Below are 26,935 nucleotides of genomic sequence, written 5' to 3' on the forward strand. Positions count from 1 at the left end.
TTAATCAACAATTCTAATCATGATGTTAATCTTAATCTTCATAATCAGTGGAAATTATAACAACAACAATCAGTTGAACTTTGTTACAGTTTTTGTTAATTCTTTCAACGATTAATATGATTTCCTTATTATTTAAAAGTGATAACAATAATCAACTAATTGTAAGAGTGATGATGATGATTATCTGGATGATTAAAAGTTGGGAGGATGAGATTAATAATGTTACTGGATTAAGATTAGGTTCTTAATGGTAAATGATGATCAGTATTAGATTATGTTAGTTAAGGTGTTAAAATTTAACTATTAATCATGTTAATCAAGAGGAAGGGTTTTTAATCACAACAAATCAGCAAAAAATAATTACCATATAATCAATTTGCTAATCATAATTGTTGTTTCATTTTTGTTTATAGCATCACAATCCTAATCATTTTCATCATCTAACAATACAACAATTAAGGTGATGCTACTTTTAAATTGACTTACAATCAGTAACAATTAAGGAAAACACAAGATTGGAAAAGTTTCTTACACAATTGAGATCTAGATTTTGATTGTTATTCAAATCAAATTAATTTACCCTGAAGAGTGAAAAATTTACCTGAAATAATTGAGGTAAAATCAATTTCCAAATGAAATTGTTCAGTATTGATTATCTCAAGGTGATTAATCAAAACTAAATTGTCTCCAAACAATTAGTGATCATGATTACAACAATTGATTTCATCTTGTTTATCATTTTGTGTGTTATATAAACGTGAACAATTAAACACAATTTGTGATAAACACAATCAAATGAAGATGATGATTGTTAACAATTAGCCTAAATATCAAAGAAAATATCTCTCTTTCTCTCTCTCTCTCCCTTTGATGGTTAATTGTTTGGCATCACAATTAAAGTTAAATTTGTTATTATGTAGTATTTCATGTGTCAATAGTAACACAACAATCAGGTAAGAAAAACAAATTGTTCATGATTGTGTTTACATGATTAATTCAGTTCGAGAAATTATTGAAGGTGAAGTTTGTTAATAATGTTAAATTACTTAGAGGGTTTTTCATCATCATAATCATTATTACAAAGTGATGATGATAAGGATGAGGATGATAGGTGATGATGATAATTTAGCCCCAATTAATGTAACTGTTACCTGGGCCATGGGGTCAACATTGAGCTTCAATGATGATAATTTCAGGTTTTCATTTCATGATTTGATTATCATGATGATGATGAGCATCAGCATCATCATTGTATTTAAAAGGGTTGATGATGATCAGTGATCACCAATAATCAGTGACCTTGCCCTTAATCATCGTGTTGATTGTTGTTGTTTATTTAACTATCAATTATACAATCAACATTTGGAACACAATTTTTAACAACAATTTGTTGTTGATCGGGTTAACAATTTAATAATAATAATGGCAAACCCCAGTTGATTGTTACTTGATTGTTGCTGTTTGTTATATGATGGTGATGTTTCCCTGATTGTTTAAATCATAATTATCATTAATATGATTATGATTTGGTGAGAGAAAAATCAAATTAAAATGAAATCATGTTCATTTAACTCTTACTGTATTTTATTAGTTAATTAACTAATTATTGACACGAAATTATTTTGTCAGATCATCTTTATGATTCAGATAAAATTAAGTTGATTGTTTGAGAAACGGAGCAATCAACCAGGTAAAAGTTTACTTATGATAACAATTTGTTAATTGTTCTGATTATGATAATTTACAATCAATAACTTTTCTTATTACCCAATTTGCTTGTCAGTTTCCCTTGATTTAACTTTTTTTTTGCTACTCAAATTAATTGTGATTAACCTTTAACTCTAATTAATCAACATGATTTATCTGAATCTAAATTAATTGGTGACAATCAACTCAAGAATTGTATTGTAAATATTAATAAACATTCACACAAAATTAACAACATTTAATTGTAATAATACAATTGTGATTTAATGTTGACTGTGAATTGATTGTTGATTACAATTAACCTGCAATCAAATTGCCAAAATTTTTGATGTGAAAATATTACTGATTGTAATTACAATTAAAATTACCACTTGCGATCTTGATTGTTGACTTAATTTGATTGTCAGTAACAATTTTCTGATGGTTACATTATATTTTCAGGTAAAAAAAAAACTTTCCAATGTTCAGTCAACCCTTTAGGAAAAAAAATTTATATCAAACATTTCCCATTGTTACTTAACTCACTGACCAATGGTCATTACATCGTCATATCATCATCATCATCATCCTGGTCATCCCATCTTCATGGTCAGTTTTTTTTTCTTCCTAATATTTTTCATTTCACAGAATCAAATATATATCAAAGTAACATGAAATTATCATCAACTCTGAATGAATGAATTGAATTGTAGGCTTTGCATGAGACTCAGTTTTTGATGTCCATCATATTTCAACAACAGTCCACTCATAAATGTCATCATCCGGAAGATAATTATCATCATCTACCTTTCATCATAATCATAACCATACCTGCCAATTAGTATTATCAACTTTCCATGAAAAAATTTCCGGTTTCCTAGCAACCGATGCTTAAGATTGAGAAGAGAAAAAAAATTCTGCAAATGAAGAAAAAAAATTTTGATTCTTCATTTTTTCCTATTCTATTAAAATCTCATTGATTCTGATTCTGAGATTATCATGAACACCCAAAGGATTCATCTTGGGATTATCTCTTCCCATTGTTGATGACAGTCAATCTCTAATCACAATCAACTTTTCATTAACTATCAATGAACTTTGTAAACCTCGAAGGTCAAATGGTGAAAAAAACTGATTCTTTTGAATTGACCAACAACAATCAACGTTTGATGCTCATTGATTATATAACTTGATTGTTAAGTCAATAATCATACTAATTGTATCAAAGTCATTAAATTGCTACTGATGAAAAAAAATGTAAATAAAAAAAAGTCAAATAAAGTTAATTCACTTCTTAATTGTTATCATAACAATAACGGTATCCAAAGTCAATGGACTTGAATTGATGATAATTTAACTCGCTTTAATCATTATCTATCATGATTAAGGAAATTGAAAGTGGACTCAAAGGATTGATAATTGATTGTAATTCATAATGATACAGTAAATTAATTCAAGAAATCGTTAAGAAAGTATAACAATTAATGTGGAAACAATTAGTCAACAATTGACGACAATTAACAAAAAGCAACAATAATCATATAAGATTTTAAAAGTTTCAAATGATTTATTGAAATCACCAAACTTAATTGTTACCATTAAATTTTTTTCCTTCTGTCTTTTTAACTAAATGATTTATCCAACAATTATAATTATAAATAGTCCTGAAATTATTTGAATACAATTTAAACCACAAGCAATTAAGTAACGTAAAGATGATTAACTGAATGAAATGATGAAATTTTGATCTACTTTTCATTACAATAAAATGTGAAAGTAAATTAATCTAATTGATATTAAAGTTGATATATTTAGCCAACTAATCCGTTGTGATTAAGTTGATTGTGGCCTAACAGGATCAACCAAATAGCTCATATCATCATGATTATCATCATAATCATCGTCATAATTATTACAAAACGATGATGATGATAATCATCATCATCATCATCATCATCAGTCACTTTTACTTGATGAATGAAAGTCAAATGTTTTTTTGTGGCTAATTGTTTACAACTAAAAGTTTCATTTTAATCCAGTTAAATATGAAAATTAGGTTAAATTGTTATACCTGCTGATTGAATATAAATTAATGAACAACATATAAATTGTTATTATCATCAAATCAAAGTTAATATTGTTAAATTGTTGATTAGTTGAATAACATTTCTCTCAATAACAATGTTATTTACAATCAACAATTAACAAGGTGTTAAAAAGTGGCCAATTCAATGATGAACGTAATTTGATTTACTTTTAAATTGTTAGAATAACAATTAGCAATCATTTCATGATGGAAATTAATTTCTCTCATTATCCATTATGTAGAAATGATCTTAATATTAATCTTAAAAGATAAATTTATCATTATTCTTAAATTAAATATTATATCATTTTCCTTTGTTCCTAAAGGAAGTTAGATTCATTTACCTGATAGGTAACAAGCCCTGAGGCGTTTAAATTGTTACCTTTTCCATGATCGATACAAAATGATATAAGAATGATTCAAGACAGAGGTAAATGATGATGAGGATGAAAATAATGGTATATATCTGAAAAAAGATTCTTAATCGGATTTCTAATTGGATTACAATTGGTTTCCAATTGGTTAAATGGATGAAGAGAAGAAGAAGAAGAAAAAGAAAATAATTCTTTTTCCTTTTCTTTAAAACTTTCATCCTCATCTTTTATCATCATAATTCAAAGATGATGATGATGATAAAGATGATAATCTTCATGAGATTATAATGATGAATAAAAACACACACACTCACTAATATACAAATGATGATGTATTTATATTGACTTAACAATTTCGATTGTGGTGTTTAATTGAGTTCCAGTGTTTTTGTTGGTTAAGATGAGTAATTTGATATAACTACAATTAGTAAATCTTATTTGTATGATGGATTAGGGGACCGTTAGATGATGATGATGATGATGATGAAGACAAGCCCAAGGTAAGAAGAGAAAAAAAAAATCAGAATTAAATGTTGATCATATTTTAATCTTGTTGTTGTTTATCTTTTACTCCCACCTAAGGCTCTTGAGTCTCTCTCTCTCATCTTCATCTTCATCTTCATCTTCATCTTTAATCCTTAATCTTGATTATGATTATGATTATCATCTTTTCTTCCTGTTATTAACTATTAATTAGTTAAAACTTACGATTCTTATTGTTATTATTATCACTATTTACTTGTTGATTATTGTGTCTCTCTTATCACGATTGATTAAATTGCTATGATAAACTGCTCACAATTTAAAATTGTAACCTCTAATTAACCTGATGGGTTACAAGTGATTATAATAATATATATTACAATTATTGTTTTGTTGTTATTATAACAACAATTAGTATTATTAATATGATAATAACAACGATAGAAACATTTCATTAAAAATAATTAACTGATTGTTTCTGATTCTCTTTGATTATGTTGATTTACCTTTTATTTTTCGCTTTTTTTTTATTAGTTGTGAATTAAAATTGACTCATTAATCTTTATTTAGATTAATGTGTTTACAATTGATTGTAATCATTAGAAATGTTTCCTCCATTTTTCCGATTTGCTTTTCTTTTGATTAACTAATTGTTGTTTATTGTCTATAACTTTTAATTATATTAAAGTTTCGTCTTTCAATCAATAGAATCAACCATTGTTATAATAAAGACGAGAAACTATCGGAAATAAGTGATTAGAAAAACTAATGATAGTAAATATATAAAATATCAATTAAAGAATCAACTAAATTAATTAAATTACTCTGATTTCCATTCACAATTAACTTATGTTAGAATCGAGCTTGTTTTCTATTTTCTGTCTGAAAGTTTGATTGTTGTTAATCAGTTTCAAACTTTCCAATGGTTCTAATTTGATATTAGAATTGATTTAACACTTAACCAAACTTAATCATTTCTCTAAATTGAAACAATTAAATTTAATTGTCACTGAATTCGAGTACAAGTGTCGCCCTCTTTTGGAAAAGAAAATAAGTAAGTTAAGTAGCTCCATCTATCGGTTTGATGGGGAGAATTTGAATTCTCTCATTTGAGATTTGAGATTAATCATCAACGTCGTTAATTGGTGATTATTGTAATTTGTTTACGTTAATTTGGTTTTCTTTTCCAGTTATTCAAATATTTCATGGTTAACTAGAGTTCGTAATTGAAGAGGAAGATATTCTGGTGAGTTTTCCCCTTGAAGATCATGAGAAAGTAATTGTTACTTTTTTCCTATTCACTTTCGCTTCCATCACATATGAGATGAAATTAGTTACTTGTTGCCAAGAAATTAATTTCCTTATATTTTTTTTTGCTTCTAATTTACTCCTTTGAACAACAGATTATATCCCAATGACTGATTTGAGTTTGACTGATGATGATAAAGATAATGTGATGATCATTTGCTGGAGAAATTCATTGTTCCAATGACTTGTTGGATTATTGCTCAGATTCCAGAACAACAACCATTGGAAAATAGGAAAGGATTTGAAAAAGAAGATGATACAACATTAACCCCATAGTATTTGCTTCCCATTGACGTTTATCGTGATGTTAATTAAGTAATCGTTAATTCTGTTCTCGCCAAAATACTTTTTTGCCAAGTTACCATCATGTTGAAAAAATTTCATAACCGGAAATAATGATTATAAAACCCGATACTCTCAGATTATTGTGAATACATCGTAACAATCAAACATGGAGGAGAAATTTTATCAAGTCTCTTGTTATGGAAAAATTGAAAGAAATTTGGAGAAAAAATTTCTTGGCCCCTTCGAAAATGACTTAAATTTCTTGTTCACACTTTGGTAATTTAACAAGAATTTGGTGTCAAAGAGGGTGAATCAACATCCTGTTGACTCAAATATCATGAAACCTTCATCATCATCAGAATCGTGATCAGTATTAAGTAAACAAGTGATTCATTGAGAATGAGCATCCAAATTAATCAAGAGAAAAAGATACATTTACAATCAACAAATTACCAAGGTGATTCTTCCCATTGATTGATTAATAATCTAAATTTAATCTCTTACCTCTTTTATCGGTGACTTTTTAATAATTTGACCTTTTTGTCCTTTAGTTTCAACCATTCGAACACCATCTTGGTTTACCTCACGGACGATTTCCTGTAGTTGACCTTTCTGACCTTTATTTTCACGTATTCGCACTGCTGAATGATCAATCTCCTCTGTATAAGCTTCAACCTTTTTTTCAAATATCATAGAGACAAGAAGGAGATACAATTTATTAATATCTATCGATGAGCTAATCGTTTGGTGTTTAGTACCTTTGGTGTCATTGCGACAGATTCATGAACTTTAACCGATGCTGCATCAACAACTTGAAGGGAATCAGCATTTGCTTTTCCTTGAACCTTTTTAACGACTTGAGCAAGTTCACTTTGACCTGGACGGTGAGGAGCATTCGGTGATAATGGATCGGGATTACCAAGCATCTCATCAATATCTTTACAAACGCCAATGAATAAGCTTCGTCGACGCCTTTGAGATCTTCCATTGTTACTTGTACTATTGGTTGATTGTGATGATGGCAATGGTTTGGCTTCATCTTTACTTTCATCATCTTCTCCTCCACCTACACCATTTTGTTGTTTATTATCATCATCAACTTTAACATTATCGTAAGGTGATGCTGGTCGGCGACTTCGTGTCATCCTGACACTCATTTAGATTTCAATTCACAACCGAAGAAACAAATTGGTAAATCGTTAACAGAAAAATCAACAAACACTCAAAAAATCACAGTTGATTGGAAATCAATCAAATGAATAACAAACAGAAAGACGAAGAAACGATTCGGACGATTAAGTTAATCAAGAGTGAAACAAAATCAGTAGAACAATTCACATAACACAAAATCAACAGTTGATTAAATTGATTTGATTTCACTTTTTAATTTGAAAGAGAAAATGTTTCCAATTCTAAATAAGATGATATGAATCCGATAAGATTGAAAGAAATTATTTGTTGGAACATTTCAATTGAAACAATAACAATGGAAGAAAATTTTCTCTCGAGGATAAACAATAAGAGGTAAAATCAACAGAATTAACTAAAGATCAACAAGTGATTATCTAATTTTATTTATTTTCGTTCTAGATTATTTTGGATTTAACTTAAAAATTGACTCTTAACATTGAAAAACATAAACACAAGGAAACAAAACAAAAGCTGATTAGGATTTAGTGTTTTCTGGATGTTTTGGATTCGTATTCGTGGTGGTTCGAGTGTTTTTTTAGTGCGCCTGTTAATTCAGTCTCTCTCTCACTCTCACTCTCTCTATTGCCACATCTATTCAGATGCCATGGAGTCCGAAGGATGATGATGATGATTAGGATAGAGATGATGAAGAAGCAGTTGAAAGATGATTTTTTCTTCAGAAGAAAGAGAAATGGAAAGAGAAAGTGAAGACTCGACGGGATGAGAGCAAAAGGTTTTGGCAAAGTTTTCGAAGATGAAAACTGAAGATGAGGAGGCAGAGAGAAAGAGAAAGAGAGAGAGAGAGAGAGAGAGAGATGATCTTATTTTAGAGAGTGAGGAAGTTTTCAGCTTAGATTTTGTTCCTATGAGTTGATTCATTTCTTAATCATCCAAAGATAGACCAAAGAGGAAGTTAAATCATCTTTCTCTCTCTCTCTCTCTCTTCCAATATATTCTTTGCCTCTTTCTTTTGTAATATTTTTCATCTTCATCATCATCATCATCGCCACCGATTTTCCCTGTTGATGAACTTTTGTCAACAACAAAACCAACAAAAATCCAATGGTTTCAATCTCTCATCATGATTAACACCAACAGCAACAATAATCAATCTAATTTATTGACTTAAATGATAGCTACTCATCTAATTAATTAGCATATTGATTACACTGATCCAATTAAATCATCGATGTAGTTTTTTTTACAGTTCAAACCTCTCATAATAGATTAACCTAATTTTCATAAATTTGGATCATGTAATTTTCCAATCACTTGTTTGTGATCTGATTGTTTACAGATTGATTAATTGTAATCAACTTTCAATAACTACTATGCAATTATGAGGAGAGAAAACATAAATATGAAATGTTGTAAGTGAGCAATCAGTTAATTGTTGTTGCTGTCAACAGAAATCTAGAAGGAAAAAAATATATAAACAATATCAATGACAAACTTAATTTCAAATGGATTATTTCATCAGCTGAGGATAATTTTTTGCCCTTTTCCTTAATCCGGAAGCTGAGTAATTGATAAATTAGTTGACGATTAGGATTAAGATGATGATGGTGATGATGATGATAAGTGATGATGAGAGGTTGATGTACATTGACTGACGTTTTATTTACCTGAACATTAACAAAGTTGTTGCCAAGAAAAAAATATCATGTGAATTGAGATGATTCAGATTATGATTAAGCTGAATATTAACAATTTAAAATGTTAATCTTAACAATCAGTTGATTATCATGTTTGAAAAAAATTGTTGCAAATTTAAGCCAAAGATTAGTTGAAGAAAATTATATAAAAACATTTCCTATTATCAGTCATTGAACGATTACTGTTTATGAAACATTAAACTGAGAAAGTTCATTATCATGACAATTAAGTGCCACATGTAATTACAATTAACACTGATGATTTAGTTAAACAAACAGTGAATGAACTTGATAGTAAAAGTGAACAGTAGAAACTGAAAGTTGAACCGTTTAATTGTTTCCTTTCGTGAAAAACTGATTCGATTTGTGAAGAAGAAAAAAGTTTCAAAAGTTGAACTGAACTTTTTCGTGGAAATTGTTTCTCTCGCTCTGAACAATTGACTTAGAATTTAGTTCTAATTGTTTTACCCTCACTCGTTGTCCAATGGTTAATGGACGAGGCATCTCCACCATAAAGAGTTCGAAACCGGCTCGAGTTCAAAAAGGGTATATGTCCAATTGGACTTTCTTCCTCTCTAATGAGGATGTTTGAATAGATCTTTGGATGATCTTATTCAAGGTTCTGCAGAACCGGAGTTCAACTGACCGACGATCGGGTCACGTTGACTCCATTTTTTCTTCCTAATTCTCACGATTTTCGTAACAATTTCGAGATAAAATTATTTTATTCCACTTTTCTTCACTCTGATGATAAAATTATTAGTATTAATTGAACATATTCGATTGTCCGACTCCAAGTGAGTTTTTATTCTTGATCTCAAAGGTCAACTCGAACCTCACTTATGATTATCGATATTATCGTATGATAATAGTAAACCTAACATTTTTTTCTACGTTTTCACAATTTGCCTGAGACAATTTTTCCATTTTAAATACACTTTTGGATTTCAAATTCGTTTTTCAATAGAAATGATTACCTTACATAACATTGAATTAGAACAAGATGAAATTTTAAAAAGAATTGAAATGAATTGAAAGTTCTTAAAGCCAAAAGATGGCGCAAAATTCAATGAATGAAAGTTCACCAGCTGATTAACATACCTCAGAGTAGCAAGAAAAATTGTTCCTTAAAAAACAGCTACTAATCAAGTTCTTTGTCTTTATTAATTGTGCCCTATTTTCATCGAGATTCGTTATTAAAATGGTTTGAAAAGCATATTTACTCTATTAATTGTTCATTTCCGAAATGTTTTCTCGTTGTAATGGTACACATTGAAGTGAAATAAAAGAAATTTTACCTCCACTTGCTGACTCAGTGGTTAACTTCAGGACTTACCACCTGAGTTATCCGAGTTCGAACCTGGGTCGCGACGGCAGTGGAAGGTAACAATCAGCAACGTGAGTTGCGCCAAGTATCTACAAATGCAATTGTCATTAAGGTAGATCAAATCACTAAGTAACCAATTTTAAGTGGCAAGTTGTTAGAATTGGTTAAACTATCCCAATTCACATATATCCTAACGGAACAATTACATCCTAACGGAACAATGTGAAAGACTACTAATTTAGTAGTACTAAAGTCATTTGAGAGTGGCACTCAAGACAAATCGAAAAACTCGAGTAAAAGGCTCTGAGGTGGACTCCTCATCCTTTTGTTTTTTGATTAACCAATCAAATGAATTTATGGATAGACTAATCTTTTATTCACCAAGATGAAACTCGATCATTCAATCTAACGAATTGATTGATGGAAATATTTCTAATCCAATGAAACCGAATTCTCAAATTTGATTCTGTAAATTAAAGATATATTATCTTATTATTAACACATGAAGTTTTAAAATCGGTTGATATTAATTTAATTCTGTTATATTGTATCAGAGACCAGTTGAGACTCGATTTTTAATTAACCTGAAATTTGTTAATTACTTTTTCTAAGGGTTTTCAAGAAAATTAACCATTAATAATGAAATTGATTCGAGGACAATTCACTTTGAGGATCGATCATTGCAATCAATGAGAGATCGATCCTCAGATTGCAATGATTCTGGTAACAATTAACGATGACAATTTTTGGTAAAATTAAAATCTATTTTTAATATTCCCTTCAATCGGTTAATCGGTTGGATAAATTTAACTGAAACAATTGAATAATTAAGACCATGAAAAGTATTGGTAAGTATCATGATCAACAAACAAGGACATACAACAATTAACGTTAATTGTTTTGGTAAAATAGTGAGAAAATGAGTTTTTTAATTTAGAGTAAAAATTGAATCAACTTTTCATGTTTATTTTGTAGTTGTTATCATTGCAACAATTTCCTCTCAATTGTTTCAATTTTAATTGTGATCCCAACAAAAATAAATCAATAAGTTTATTATTGACAATTTGCTAGTCTCAATTGATAACCTAAAAATTGATATATTTAAATTGTTACCCAAACGTATTGGTGGCATTTAATTGAGATACAAATTTGACAAATCATCAACCAATTGAAAGTGTTAAGTGTTGTTAAACTTGATTGTTGACAATTTAATATCAATGGCCGGACAAGCATCTTGTTTGACCACTTTTAATGTTGCCAAATTAATACAACATTTACCAACAAACGTGGTATTGAAAAATTGATTCACTACAATTAGTTGATCTAAATTTAGTTGAAATCAATTTTTAATTGTTTCCCATCGTCAATAAATCAGTTAATTGCCTAGTTTTTAGAGTCCTTGACCCATTGGTGACCTACAACAATCATGATCACTGATGATGATTAACTTTTCCTGGTGCTTCATTATTCAAATAATTAACTATTTCCTACCTGTTTTTGATTTAATTGTGATTTAATTGTCGACTCTCCAATCAGGAAAAGAGACATTACCAAATGTCAATGAATTTAATTAAACGTTAATCTTTATGTACATTTATTATCTTTACAACATTGAAACAATTAAGTTAAACAATTTAAAATTAATCGGATTCTAGTGTAGTTATTATTTGATACTTTGATTGTTAAACTACAACAACAATTTAACAATCATGAGGTAACAATCAATTTAACTAAATGTGTTTTCTATTCAATGATCAGATCTTCATCATGATCAATTTTAATTGTAAATATTGTTTTCTTTTAATCATAATCTGTGCCTCGTTAATTAACTCAACTTACCAAGCTTGTGATCAATTGTTTGACGGGTTTGGTGTCCACTTGGGTCAATTAGGCAGTTTTAATCGGACGACTTTCGGTAATCAAAAGGCTGTTCTTGATCATCTCTATTATGATTTAGGTCTTCGACTTTATCGAACTGAATATTTGTCCAAATTCAGTCCCTCTGATGATGTTTATCGAATCCAATGTATCGACGCTCAAACCTGTACATGGATCACTATGCACTCGCTGATTTCGGCCTATCCGGACGTTTCGTTGTTCGCTTCGATCTGGTCACCGCCGAGTTATATGAAGGATCGATTTCATCAGTTACGGTCTTCATATGAATGGAAATATTATCATTACCTGAAGAATATCACTTCTCAGATAAAGTCCACTTTTGGTTTGGACATTGGACCAATTTCGTTGATCAATGAGCCTGAAAATGTTTTCGCTCCTTGGGAACACACGGTAATGGGACCTCGACAATTGTGCCGATTAATTGATATGTACAAAGATCCATTGGTTTCCGTTTGTCCGGAAAATTCATACTTTTGGATAACTAAATTGTATCTAAATTATCGTGACATTAGCACCAATTGTTACGATAGTTGTTCAATTGTGTCCACTCATGGCTATTATCTTAACGCTAACCTTTTGTCATCAAATCGAGGTCAAGTTTACTATGATACTGGTCAAAATAAACACTCTTACGAGAAACCCGTTTGGATGACCGAAATATGTTCAACTTTACCGAATACCAAGAATTCAATCCAAGAGGCCATTGATTTGGGTGTTTCCATGGTCAACTTTGTTGGCCACACTTGTGTCACCCGTTACTATTATTGGTTGGCCTTTACACTTTTCCCATCGGGTGAAAGTCTCATCTGGTTAACACCAAAGTCCAACATAACGGGAATCCCACAGACTCTATTTTTCCCGAAAAAGTATTTCGCCTTTAGACATTTTTCTCGTTCCGCTTTTCCCGGGGGACGAAAGGTTCGAGAATGTTCAACCGACGACTTGTACTGTTTAGCCTTTGATAATAATGTTGTTTTCATCAACAATCAACCCGAACAATCAGTCAATTTGAAACATCGAATTCCCTTATGTTGTACAACCTCTCAGGCCGATTGGGCTTGTGGTCAATTTATCGGTTTGATTCCACCAAAGTCCATTTGTAGTGTTGACAATTCTTATCGACGATTTAATAATGTTCATGTGCCACGTTAATCAATTGAACTGCTTTTAAATTAAGACAAATCGACTTTCTCATCAAGTACAATGTAATTTATTAATCAACAAAATCTCTTAACGGTTATAATTATTATTCCATTGAAAATTAAAGCTTCTTTTCTCTCCACAATTTGTATTATTCGAGTCGAATACAAAGAGTTAACATGATAAAATGATGAAAAGGTGACATTAACTGAGAATAAGATGAAATTTGAAAAGAATTGAAAGTTCTTAAAGCCAAGAGATGGCGCAAAGAGCTGAAAGTTCACCAGCTGATTAACTCAGAGTCTTAACTTAAGATTCTTAAGAAAACATTTAAAAATCTCACTATTCAAGTTCTTTCCCTTAAAATTTCTTCATGAAGATTGGTGTTTAGAAATTGCTTTCAAAAGAATAAGCAAATCATCATTTTATGATCTTCGAAATGTTCATTCGTTGTTTTGATTAACTTGCCAATGAAATTTGAAACTTTTACCTCCACTTGCTGGCCAGTCGGTTAGACGCAGGAAAGGAAACCTGTCGTGTCCGAGTTCGAACCTGGGTCCAGTCGGATAAGTGGAGGGTGTTGAATAGCCTCTGGTTAAGGATCCAAGCTATCGCTTCGTGGAAGCATTTAAAGTCCCTACATGAGGGTTAGGGCATTTGATCGTCCATGTGAGACATCTGAACCTTAGTTCGAAGGGGTGGGGATTGCTGACAGTTTGTCAACATCCTCATCCTTTTAAATTTTTTTTTGATTAGCTAATCAAATGAACATACGGATAGACTAATCTTTTATTCATCAAGATGAAACTCGATCATTCTATCTAACGGATTGATTGGTGAAAATACTTTTATTCATATGAAATCATTACGATTTCTGATCGATTCCCTTTTTGGTTTGGACATTGGTTCAATCTTGTTGATTAAAAAGTTTCGCTTATAGTATATATAGTATTTAGAATAAGAATTTAATAATGATTACATGGAAGAAAATTAGTTTAACAATTAAATCAATCGATATTTTTGCAAAAATTTAGCAATAGGCTTGTTAACCAATAGACCAATGTTATTATTGATAAAGTAGCTATAATGGGTAAATTTATCATCTCTAATTATGATCTGCTGAACGGAGGAACCTGAAAAATGTACAGAGAATTGAGCCAAGATTATGAACAATTAAATCAAATCAATAACTACCTTCAAGATGATCAATTAACTTTTTCACATCCTTTGGATTGGCCTTCTCATCACCAGTTGAATAGATGAGTAAAATATGTTTATTTTTTACGTTTTTCAAATTGTAAACTGGCGAGGATTTGGATCCATAGCGTTTCAGGTTGAACTCATCGCCCAGGTCGATGTGTGAGAAATTATCGTTTACCATTCGCTGAGCAAAATGAATAAAGTCCCAACATGATGAGCCCGATGGAATATGGGAAAGGTAGATTTCACGTCGAGAGCTGTTACCTGACGTTAAATCTGTGTACATCAAACTCATTCTTATAATGTCGCAAAAAGGTACAATCAATGGATCGAAGCACATTCCATATAAATGAGAAAGAGATCGATCGAAACAAGAACTTGGATTATCACGAACAAAATCATTGAAAAATTGGTTTTTCGCAAAGATTCTCGGTAGATTGTAATAGTTATTAAGATAAACTATCGGTGCAATTGCGATGAAGGGTTTAATTTTGTCACAATAATTCGGCTGATCGGATAATAAGCCAAACATGACCATAGACCCACGAGAATACCCAATGTAACCAAGGGAAGCTGTTAATAATAATTCCGTAGAAACGATGAATATATAAGTGAATATACATGAAACAGGTCGATAATCACTTGTGGTCAATCGTAATCACCTTACTTTGATTCGTTAAGCTTAACACATAGTCAATAATTGCAGGTAGATCGAGGTTCGCTATTTCGTCCAATGAAAATGACCAAAACTCTTTGGAATCTAATGAAATAAAATCAATTTTAAGTAATCTGCATGGAGATCACCATCATCTTACCTTTTTTAGGGTCAAGTTTCGTGTGATTAGTTGAATAGTAATTACCCCGAGGGTTAGTTAGCCAAACATCATAACCCAAATTGGCTAAGATGAAACCTAAATCACGTCCATCGAGGTCGAAGTCAATTGCGTCCAGGTCTTTATAACTTTCCAAAATTGACAAATTTGCGAATCCTCGAGGAGAGTTAATCAAGAAGTCAACACCCGATCCAAGGAAACCACTTTGGATTATAATTGGTTCCAATTTCTGATCAGCAAATGATGATTTTGATATCAGTGGATGAACAATACGATAATTGCCCAGAATATAACCATCGCTCGTTGTGATATAATGAGTCTCACAAATGAATCCACGAGCTTCAATTATCTGTACAATATCAGATTTATCGATTTCATCTAAATCAAGACAATTAGTTAACTGGATTAAGATGAAAACAATTAAAACTACAAGGTGATCACCAAATCTCATTGTAAAATATAACTAACTATTATTTCAGATGCAACTTCACTTGTAATGATATTTACAATCAACTGCAGACTTTGAAAGGTTAATTGAGTTCCAACATGGAAATTAAATTACTCTGATTAAACAAAGTAATTTCAACTGATGAACTTGTTGTTCAAATAATTGTCAACTCTTTTACAATTCAACTTGGAATCAATCTTGATCTTGGCTGGTGAGTATGGTGGATAGATTGTTAGTGAGAAAATAATTTAATTTAAATTAGATTACAATAAATAATTAATAAGATAAAAAATTATTAATAGTAATGATTTGATCGATAAGTTTCCAATAATCTAGCGATCGGCTTGTTGACCAATCGTCCGACATTATTGTCCAAAAAGAAATCGAGATGTGTAAATTTTTCGTCATCAATTGTGATCCGTTCAACAGGTAAAACTAAATAAGGGATAAAATAAAGAGTTAAATTGTTGGGATTTGATTTCTTTTCAACAAACTGATTAACTAATTACCTTCAAGTTGATCAATTAACTTTTTCACATCCTTGGGATTGGCTTTTGTATCACCAGTTGAGTGGATGATTGCAATGTGTTGATTAATTATGTATTTTAAATTGTAAGGCGGAGGCGATTTGGATCCATAGCGTTTCAAGTTGAGCTCATCGCCCAGGTCAATGTGTGAGAAATTGTCGTTGACCATTCGTTGAGCGAAATGAATAAGGTCCCAACACGACGATCCCGCTGGAAGATGGGAAAGATAAATATCGATTCGTGTCTTATTACCACTGGCCGAATCTATTTTAAGAACCGACGATTTAATCATATCACAAAAAGGCTTAATCAACACGTTAGAGCAAATTCCGGTCACTTTAGTTGCAGCGCGATTGAAGAATCCACTTGGATGATCACGAATATAACTAACGACAAACTTATTCTTCGCTAATAATCTCAAGGGTGTTTGAAAATCGTTCAAAAATACCGGCGGGGCCATAGCGATGAAAGGTCTCACTTTGTGAGAGTAATTTGGCTGATCAGATAAAAGTCCAAACATGACCAAAGATCCTCGAGAGAATCCAATATATCCGAGTGTTTCTAATAGTGATTGGCAATTTAGATTAGCGATCAACTTTGGTCAGTTCGAACTGTATTCTTACCTCGTCCAGTAACTTGTAAAACGTAATCAATCATTGCCGGTAAGTCAATATTTGCCATTTCGTCCAATGAAAATGACCAAAACTCTTTGGAATCTAACAAAAATTAGGTAATTAATTAAATCAATTATTATCAATTCGATTTTAAATCATAATCATCTTACCTTCTTTAGGGTCAAGTTTCGTGTGATTAGTTGAATAGTAATTACCCCGAGGGTTAGTTAGCCAAACATCATAACCCAAATTGGCTAAGATGAAACCTAAATCACGTCCATCGAGGTCGAAGTCAATTGCGTCCAGATCCTTATAACTTTCCAAAATTGACAAGTTAGCAAATCCTCGAGGAGAGTTAATCAAGAAATCAACGCCCGATCCAAGGAAACCACTTTGGATTATAATTGGTTCCAATTTCTGATCAGCAAATGATGATTGTGATATGAGTGGATTAACAATTCGGAAATTACCCAAGATATAACCATCACTCGTTGTGATATAATGAGTCTCACATTTGAATCCACGAGCTTCAATTATTTGAGGAATATCTCCCTTGTCAACTTCATCTAAATCAAGACAATTAGTCAACTGGATTAAGATGAAAACAATCAACACGTTGGAAAATTTAATCAACTTCATTTTGATAATTTTTATTTGGAAACTCGTTGAAACTAATCAACACAAATTTACAATCATCATTTGGCCATTCGAATGGTTTTTGTTTAATTACTAATCAGATAAACTTTTCAATTATCTGATTTGGTTAATCATTAATTGACATTTAATTGTAATTGATTTAAATGGGATGATCTTCATGGGACCACGTTAATCAATCTGATGACGGAAAGTAAAATATTATCATCAACAATCTAATCATTTGGTTTCTGGTTCAATAACAATCAACCTCGTTTGGAATCATGTTGATCAAGATGAAAATAAATTGTCATTAAATGAATTGATATTGATTGTTATTCTAATCAATGTTAATTGTCTCAGGGTCAGAAAATGTTTCAATCACAATTAGGTTTCAATATTAATAACATTCAGTGTTATTAATAAATAGTTAATTTGACCCGAAAATGACCTGAAATGTTTCAATCCAATTGTCTACTAATGATTATGATTAATATAATTGATTTGTGGTCGATCAATTTAGGTGCAATTTAATCACAAATATTAACAATTAAATCACTAATCACAATTGAATTTAATCAATTCTTTTCTAATAACCTTTGATATCTTCAGGTATTAAGTAAATTATCAATACAATTTATTTTTCATGGGCGTCTATAGATAATCAATCAGTGATTAAACAATTAACTGTAACTAAATTAGTAGATCATTTTCTTAGATTATCTCCTTAGGTAATTAACTGATTAAGATCTTTATTTTTTTTATTTTTCAAAGTAAATCAAATGTAAATCTTGAGTTTGTTGATTTTTTTTCAGTTTCACTTGACTGAATCTCTGGCGTTAATCAAGATTTGATTGCAATTTTGTATTATTAAGATTTTAGATTTAATTAGTTGCAATTATAATGATTATCTTGAAAGTAATTAAACATTAGCAATATGTTTAAATCTTGGATTTAGATTATTGTGTTTGATTAACTGTGGAAACTGTTGCCGTTGAACAGATGGATTTCGGTGGTAACTCGATTGGCTTTTGGTAACATTTATGATCCGTTTCGGGTTCCGTGCAACAAATGGCCTCAGGAAGTGGACGTTTACTGTCCAATTTAACTGATCGTCGTCTCTTATTAATGTAAACCAATTGATTGTCAAATGCAAGGCAAGTGTAGCTCCTGGTTGAACAGGTTGACACTTTTCGGTTACCTGGAGCAGAGGATCGGGTGAAATGACGGAAAGCGAAATATTTTTTGGGCTTAACTAAACTAGTACCATTATTTGACCAGATTAGTGACTCTCCTGATGGAGTTTGGGTATATGCTAACCAATGGTAAACCCTTTCAACACAAGTTGACCCTACAAAGTTAACCAAAGAGGTCGCAAGGTCAAAAGCAAAGTCCATCTGATTGGGTATCTCTGTTTCGGTTAATGTTGAGGCCATTTCTGTTATCCAAACTGGTTGATCTAAATCATTATCGTTAATATCAACATCATAATGAACTCTAAGTTGAGGTCCACCCGAAATGGGTGACCCTCTAATCCAAGGCGATAACCATGAGTGGCCACAACTGAACAAGCACCATTACATTGACCTTCAACTAGATACGATTTAGCCATCCAAAAGTAGGCAGTTTCGGGACAAACTTGCATTCGTTTATCGGACATCGATCGAGCCAATCGGCAAACTTGATCTGGTAACATGAAACAATGAGCCCAAGGTGCATCAAAATATTCTGGTTCATTGACAAACGAAACTCGGCTGATGGTTAAATTGTAATCCGATTCCGCAATTGAGGTTATATTACCCAAATAGTTAATATATTCAGTTTCAAATTCACGTTTCAAGATTGATGCATTGGTCATCATGTAATTTGGTGGTGTCCAAACTGAAATGAACATCTCAAAGTCCGGATAGGAAGATAAAAGATTGGCCATTGTTATCCAAGTGCAAGTCGCTTGGTCAACACAAGAGATTTTATAATTTCCACTTGAAGGACTGAAGGTTGGAGGATATTCCGAACGGAGTAAACGAATTCCAAGATCATGGTACAAAGATTTTAGAACATCTTCTCGAACGGAGGGCGAAGAGATATTGAACGCTTTCGCTTGGCCCAAGAAAACACCGAAACCTTGGAAAGGTTTTGTACAATTCCCAGAAACGGATATTAAGATGAACGAAAGACAAACAATTAACTTGAACAAAGTTTCACTCGACATTGGAAACAATAAACAAAAGTAAACAAAGTTATGAATCGAAAATAATTTTTCTTCAATTGAATTGATTTTTTTATCCTTCGAACACAAATTAAGAAAAAGAAAAACTTTCTCTCTCTCTCTCTGATGATGATTAAACTGAAATTTCAACAATTCTATTGATTTGATTTTCTTTTTCAGGGAAAGTTCAATAAGAAAGTGAATTTTTTTCTTCTTCTCTTCAAACCGGTAACACTGAAGGACTCAGTCCAAGCGTACAATGGACATCATCCCTTGGCTCACTTTCTCCCCCCTTTTCTTTATTCAATTCATCATGATTTCCTATCATCTTCATGATGATGATTGAAGATCAGCATGATCATCATCAATTCCATTCAATATTAATTATCAATTCAATAGATAACAGCTAATGATTGACAAGGAATTGCTGGTTTCCATTTCTGATCAATTGTTGCTCAATGTTTTTCTCCAAGATTATTATTATTAATATTATTTTTCTCTGTACAGGTAACATGTTAATACCATGAAGGACATTTCGTTAACTTTAATTAATTTTCTCTCTCTCTCAGGTAATCATTATTATCGCTATATAGTGACCCAAAAATGTTCCCACAGGGAGCCGTTGATCTGCCGTTGATGATTTATCAAGATATCACATTCGATTGTTTATCACAATCAACTTTCATGATTATCTTTGATTGGAAAATGGATAAACTTAATCATATTATCAATCTCTTCATAAATCATGATATTTAAGATGAGGTTTATGAGACGATTATTATTCAATTATCATGCTGAGATAAATTGAAAACAAAAGGAATCAAATCTGAATGACTGATGATTTGGTGATAACAATTGATGGAAATCAATTAAGTCAGAAATTGCCAATGATCATACTAGATATGGCTCTCAGAATTGAAAGTTTATCGAACTGAATTAATCCAACAATCAAGTGGATGTAACCAATTGATTAGTGATACTTTTCTTAGTCACGATCAAAATAATTCGGATAAATTATTTTATTTCGTGATTACTATTGATCGAAATTCATATTCATAAGCTTCGAATCCAATCAGCTTGAACCAATTCTCTTTCAATCATATAACATACGAATTTAGAACTATTATATCTTAGGATATTGTCGCAATTCTCATAGGTTATTGGCCAGAAATTCAGCGATTGGCCTATTGACCAATAGTCCAGCGTTATTATTAAACAGGAAATCGAGGTGAGAAAAGTTTTCATCTTCAATTTTAACCCTTTCAATGGGAGGAACTGTCAAAAGGAAAGAGATTAAATCAATTTAATTGTTATAATCAGCAATTGAAATGAATTGTAATTTACTATGGTACCTGGTAGCTCGTCAATCAAATGTTGCACATCAGTTGGATTCGTTGTTTTATCGCCGGTTGATTGTATGATCATAATGTTTGTACTGTTGACGTTTAATAAATTGTAAATTGGAGGTTTTTCGGACCCGTAATGTTTTAAATTGTAATCGGAGCCGAAATCAAGGTGCATAAAGTGGTTATTGGTTATTCGCTGAGCGAAATGTACAAAATCCCAACACGAGGATCCAGCGGGAAGATGAGAAAAGTAGATCTCCAGTCGTGATGAATTCGCTGTATATACATCAAGGCTAAGAAGATTCAATCTAATCATGTCACAAAGAGGTTTGATCAATATGTATGAACAAATTCCTTCTAATCTTAGTATAGATCGAGGGAAACATGACCTCGGATGGTCCCGAATAAACTTGGCCACCAACTCACTGCAGGCCAAAATTCTGAACGGACTATCGAAGTTCTTTAGGAAAATCGGTGGTGCAATCGAAACGAATGGATTTATTTTCTTTGAGTAATTTGGTTGATCAGCTAATAACCCAAACATAACCAAAGATCCTCGAGAGAACCCAATATACCCGATTGTTTCTAATAGTAATTGACAATTTAGATTAGCCATCACCTTCGAACTGTATTCTTACCTCGTCCAGTAACTTGTAAAACGTAATCAACCATTGCCGGTAAATCAATATTTGCCATTTGATCTAATGAAAATGACCAGAACTCTCTGGACTCTAATTCATTAATCAGTTTTTAGTAATTTTTTCAATCTTTGAAATTTGCTCAATAGTCATGATAATTTACCTGGGTCTAGTGTTGTGTGATTAGTTGAGTAGAAATTGCCCCGAGGGTTAGTTAACCAAACATCATAACCCAAATTGGCTAAGATGAAACCTAAATTACGTCCATCAAGGTCGAAGTCAATTAAGTCCAACTCATTTGCATTGAGTGCAATTGATTGATTAACAAATCCTCGAGGTGAGGCAATTATAAAATCAACACCCGATCCAAGGAATCCACTTTGCAGTATAATTGGTTTTAATTGTGGATAAGCAAATGATTTAGGCATCAATGGATTAACAATACGATAATTGCCCAAGATATAACCATCACTCGTTGTGATATAATGAGTCTCACAAATGAATCCACGAGCTTCAATTATATCGGGAATATTTTTTTTATCAACTTCATCTAAATCAAGACAATTATTAATAGTTAACTGTACCACGATTAGAACAATCAACAGATTAGTAAAGTTAATCAATGACATTTTCAATTGATGAATATAGATTAGTTTAATTGTCTATCGTAATCAAGTTTGATGATTATGTTTAATATCGTTCAGATTAGCCAATTTTAGGAATTGATGATTAAATCAAATTACTAACAATCACTTTGTAAATCTTTTATTCACTTGATTTATTGTTAAATTGTTATCATATTGAATCATGTTGATCATTTTTCTCCAACTAATTTTCTCAATTAATTGTAACAAAATCTCAATCATAACCATCAGGATGTCTAATTAAACTTAATTAGAGTAAATTTTTGCAGTGAAAGTTGATATTTTTTTTGAAAACTTCGTCAATAATAATAATCCAATATTTTTTATTCATCGGTAACAAGGACTCAGATTTGGTAATTTATCAGGTCAAAATCGAAAATTGTTCATTATGATTCTTTAATCAGTACATGAATCTGTCGATTCTGAGTAACTATGATCATAAAGATGTCGAAAATTCTGAACCTAAAAGGCAAAAAAACGGAAAGAAAACTTGATCTTTCGAACGACGAAGTTTTAATAGTTTTTAATAAAATCTATTTCGACGTAAGTTTTAAAGTCTTAGAAGTGAAGAAATAAAATTAATCATTAGAAATTAACGTTACAATCAAATAATTTAAGGCTAAGAAAATTAAAAAATTCAATAATTTAGTTCTCAAAATGAGTTATAAGGAACATCAGTTGATCCCCGTTTACAATTAGCTGATTGTTGATTTTATCGATAATTAGCCAAAAACTTAGCGATCGGCTTACTGACCAATTTTCCAACTTCATTGTTAAACAAGAAATCAAGATGAGAAAATCGTCATCTTCAATTTTGATCCTCTCAACGGGAGTAACTGTTGAAGGAGAAGAGATAAAATCAGTTTAATTGTAATTAAATTGTCATTGATTAGTGACTTGATCATCTTGAAATTTTACTCTACCTGGTAGACGGTCAATCAAATGTTGGACATCAATTGGATTTGCTGTTGTGTCCCCGGTTGATTGTAAGATCATAATGTTTGTATTGTTAACGTTTGATAGATTGTACTTTGGTGGTGTTTCGGTTCCGTAATGTTTTAAATTGTAATCGGAACCGAAATCAAGGTGCATAAAGTCCTCATTGATCATTCGCTGAGCGAAATGTACAAAGTCCCAACACGAGGATCCAGCGGGAAGATGAGCAGAGTAAATATCAAGTCTTGATGCATTCGCTGTTTCTGGTCAATGGCGAGAACGTTTAATCTAATCATATCACAAAGAGGTCTGATTAATATATTTGAACAAATTCCTTCCACTTTGATCGCTGATCGAGATAAACAGGAACTCGGATGATCACGAACATAATTGGCAACGAATTTGGTGGCAGCTAAAAATTTCAACGGAGTATTGTAGTTGTTCAGGAAAATCGGTGGTGCGATCGAAACAAATGGATCAACTTTCTTCGAGTAATTTGGTTGATCGGATAAAAGACCAAACATAAGAAGCGATCCTCGAGAAAAGCCAATATAACCAATCGATTCTAATAACAATCAACAATTGAGATTAGCGATTACTTTTGGTCAGTTTAAATTGTATTCTTACCTTGTCCAGTAACTTCAAAACGTGGTCAATCATCGCAGGTAAATCAATATTTGCCATTTGGTCCAATGAAAATGACCAGAACTCTTTAGAATCTGAATAAATCAAACCAATCATTAGCTAATTATCTCATTAATCAACCATAATATTCTTACCAGTATCAATTTAATTTTGAGTGATTAGTTGAGTAGTAATTACCACGAGGATTAGTTAGCCAAACATCATAACCCAAATTGGCTAAGATGAAACCTAAATTACGTCCATCGAGGTCGAAGTCAACTAAATCCAACTGATTGTATTTGTCCAAAATTGATTGATCAACGAATCCTTTTGGCGAGTTAATTATGAAATCAGCAGCCGATCCGAGGAAACCACTTTGAATTATGATCGGTTTCAATGGTTTATTATAAAATGGCGATGATGATTTAGACACCAGTGGATTAACAATACGGAAATTGCCCAGAATATAACCATCGCTCGTTGTGATATAATGTGGCTCACAAATGAATCCACGAGCTTCAATTATTTGAGGAATATCTCCCTTGTCAACTTCATCTAAATCAAGACAATTAGTCAACTGGATTAAGATGAAAACAATCAACACGTTGGAAAATTTAATCAACTTCATTGTTATTGTAGTTTAGTAATCGATTTGTTACAAATAAATCAATATAATCCAATTTAAATGTCATGTTTACATGGTATTTATACTAATCTGTTATCGTTAGTTAATTTCTTTGATAGTAATTAACCGAATCAGATCAACATGATTTGATTTAACACCTATGAATGGACTTGATTACAATTTAATTATCACAATTACCTTGATCGAAACCCTTAATATACCAGTAATAAAAGTCTATTGTTTAACTAATCTTTAATAACTCTTGATAATTGTTTGTTTTGGTTTAGTTAATTGTAACAAAATCACAATCAAAAACCTTCGGATATTAATAATTAAGCTTCTGATTTCGCAAATTGTTACAATTAAATTGCAACAAATTTATTAAATTTTTCTCAACTTTCATCTGATTTTTAATAATTACAATCAAACCAGCGATATTTGTTTATTTAATAATAACAATTCACTAACAACTTTAATTATTAGTAATTACTAGCAATTTAAAATGTCATCAGATTGTATTTTATTTGATTTAACCTTTTGATTAGAACGACAATCAGTTAATTCAGTATTTTAATTGTTTCCAGATACATGAAAACCAATTGATCCTAAATCAAGATGCACCGATTATTAATTAAACTTAAACAAACTGAAATCAATTTGGTATTAAATTCAACAAATATCAATCAACTGATTAGTTGATTCGGGGAAATTAGTTAAACAATTAACTAAATTGCGTCAAATTGTATTGACTGAACATCATAAGAGGTAAACATTTAATCTGAAAGTTGTTTAATTGTTTACAATTTAATTTGTATGTTTATTTATTTGTCAATCAATCAATCAATTAATAATTAATGCAACTTTCACTTTTGATTATACAAAATTAAACTAATTGTTGTGGTACATTGAAACTTACTTAATTATTATGATGGTAGTGATTAAGTTGAAAAGAGTCTGATTAAATAATAATAATTTAAATCAAAGTAATAAATTAAATTGATTGAATTAACTTAATTGTAATGGTAAAACCTTGAAATGCTCAACTGTGATTAAATAAAGTACCAATTACCAATTAGTAAATTGTTGATCATGAGTTCAGCGTAAGTACATCACGATAATCATATACGATCAAATTAATTGTAATCAAAGAAAATTGGTCACAATCAATTGATTTTATTGGTCAAGGAATATAATTAATATCGGTCAATATTTTTCTTTTCATGTTAAACCAATTAAATGAGATCATTGATTGTGTTGATTGTTTGTTTGATGTTCTAGATGAAATTAGATTAATTTAATTGGAAATTGATTGAAATTGACTTTGCACAATGTTAATTGTATTAGTAAATTATCATTGTTATATCTTGACTATTGTTAATTGTTGTTAAAAACAACCATTTCTTTGTCAAAGGGAAACTCAAACAATTAAAATAAACTGAAATGTTATTTGTTTTTGTACATTTGTTTTTACAACAATTAAATTAATTCAACCATCACTATACAAAATTGTATTAATTGTGATTAGTTTACAAAAAGAAAAAAATTTGGCAACAATTGTTGATTTAATTTGATTTCTGCTTTTTACGATTGAGATGAGAATCAAATTTGTTAATCAATGTACATCATCAACATATGATCATTTGTAATTACAGAGTAAATAATTACAGTCAATCATGGTTAATAATATAATGATTATAATTCATGTTAAAACATAACAATTTAAAGGTTGATTGTCTGTTGATGATAAATCACAAGTCAAACCAACAACAACAATCAACAGAAACGATGTTTTTGTTTCTTAGTTAAATTGTCACCGTTGCATCAATAATAATGATGATGATAAATATTAAGTATAAGATTAAGCTAAATTGTAGGAGTTTAGAGGCAATGAAGATGAATGAGTGAGAGAGAAGATGATAATGAAGATGAGGATGAAAGGGAAGAGATTCCTTAATGTAGCATCACATATTCATTGATGGTTGGATGATTACTTCTGGTCCGTATCCGGATTCAAATGCACCATGAAAAAAACAGATAACAGGTTTGAATGAATCTTTTAACCAGTAAATTGTTGCTATTAACTTGGTTACTTTTTAGTTAATGACCGTTCAACTAAATTAAGGTGAGTTAATTTGTTTCTTCGTAATCATGGTAGTAACTAAGCTACCAAGTGTGATCATTATCATCATCATCTTGTTAATTGTTCTAAGTGGAAATAGTTGAT

General features: G+C 31.0%; 6 protein-coding genes across 6 annotated transcripts in view; 1 reads left to right on the forward strand and 5 right to left on the reverse strand.

Moving 5' to 3' along the window:
- Positions 1–7,666, reverse strand: part of LOC128391827 (FH1/FH2 domain-containing protein 1-like) — a 49,450-nt gene extending 41,784 nt beyond the window's left edge. The window contains exons 1-2 of the mRNA XM_053351773.1: positions 6,981–7,666; positions 6,727–6,897 (exon numbers count right to left, since the gene is read on the reverse strand). Coding sequence (XP_053207748.1) covers positions 6,727–6,897; positions 6,981–7,379 — 570 coding nt within the window. The 5' untranslated portion in view covers positions 7,380–7,666. The remainder of the gene's footprint in view (positions 1–6,726; positions 6,898–6,980) is intronic.
- LOC128391832 (protein tweety-like) overlaps positions 5,825–26,935 on the forward strand; it is an 86,135-nt gene continuing 65,024 nt past the window's right edge. Inside the window, exon 1 of the mRNA XM_053351781.1 lies at positions 5,825–5,834. The gene's annotated coding sequence lies outside the window, so the exon portion shown is untranslated. The remainder of the gene's footprint in view (positions 5,835–26,935) is intronic.
- LOC128391973 (uncharacterized) lies at positions 14,422–17,792 on the reverse strand. The gene is made up of 8 exons (XM_053351941.1): positions 17,227–17,792; positions 17,066–17,158; positions 16,425–17,003; positions 16,214–16,350; positions 15,450–15,930; positions 15,302–15,394; positions 14,629–15,207; positions 14,422–14,567 (listed from the first exon to the last, which is right to left on the reverse strand). Exons 1-8 carry the CDS (start codon positions 17,693–17,695, stop codon positions 14,437–14,439), a joined length of 2,562 nt encoding a protein of 853 aa, XP_053207916.1. The 5' UTR covers positions 17,696–17,792; the 3' UTR covers positions 14,422–14,436.
- LOC128391837 (uncharacterized) lies at positions 17,909–20,114 on the reverse strand. The gene is given in 2 exon segments (XM_053351791.1): positions 17,909–19,232; positions 19,235–20,114. Coding segments are annotated over 2 exon segments (1,251 nt in total). The 5' UTR covers positions 19,902–20,114; the 3' UTR covers positions 17,909–18,648.
- On the reverse strand, positions 20,565–23,592 carry LOC128391836 (gastric triacylglycerol lipase-like). Its single transcript, XM_053351790.1, has 5 exons — positions 23,450–23,592; positions 22,046–23,362; positions 21,883–21,975; positions 21,251–21,829; positions 20,565–21,173 (listed from the first exon to the last, which is right to left on the reverse strand). Exons 2-5 carry the CDS (start codon positions 22,509–22,511, stop codon positions 21,049–21,051), a joined length of 1,263 nt encoding a protein of 420 aa, XP_053207765.1. The 5' UTR covers positions 22,512–23,362; positions 23,450–23,592; the 3' UTR covers positions 20,565–21,048.
- Positions 24,232–24,774, reverse strand: LOC128391845 (lipase lipl-4-like). The gene has a single exon (XM_053351802.1). It carries the CDS (start codon positions 24,712–24,714, stop codon positions 24,247–24,249), a length of 468 nt encoding a protein of 155 aa, XP_053207777.1. The 5' UTR covers positions 24,715–24,774; the 3' UTR covers positions 24,232–24,246.

Source organism: Panonychus citri, unplaced genomic scaffold (genome assembly GCF_014898815.1).
Source record: "Panonychus citri isolate SS breed McGregor unplaced genomic scaffold, ASM1489881v1 Contig00135, whole genome shotgun sequence".
Taxonomy (NCBI): domain Eukaryota; kingdom Metazoa; phylum Arthropoda; class Arachnida; order Trombidiformes; family Tetranychidae; genus Panonychus; species Panonychus citri.

Bases quoted from the DNA above. Each gene is read 5' to 3' on its own strand.
- LOC128391973 (XM_053351941.1), bottom strand. From the start codon at position 17,695: ATGAAGTTGATTAAATTTTCCAACGTGTTGATTGTTTTCATCTTAATC. The intron at 17,159-17,226 runs GTAAGATGATTA...AATTTTTGTTAG, and splicing joins GAAACTTGACCCTAAAGAAG to ATTCCAAAGAGTTTTGGTCA. The intron at 17,004-17,065 runs GTAAGAATACAG...AATCACTATTAG, and splicing joins TTTACAAGTTACTGGACGAG to AAACACTCGGATATATTGGA.
- LOC128391836 (XM_053351790.1), bottom strand. From the start codon at position 22,511: ATGTCATTGATTAACTTTACTAATCTGTTGATTGTTCTAATCGTGGTA. The intron at 21,976-22,045 runs GTAAATTATCAT...TTAATGAATTAG, and splicing joins TCACACAACACTAGACCCAG to AGTCCAGAGAGTTCTGGTCA. The intron at 21,830-21,882 runs GTAAGAATACAG...AATTACTATTAG, and splicing joins TTTACAAGTTACTGGACGAG to AAACAATCGGGTATATTGGG.
- LOC128391845 (XM_053351802.1), bottom strand. From the start codon at position 24,714: ATGAAGTTGATTAAATTTTCCAACGTGTTGATTGTTTTCATCTTAATC.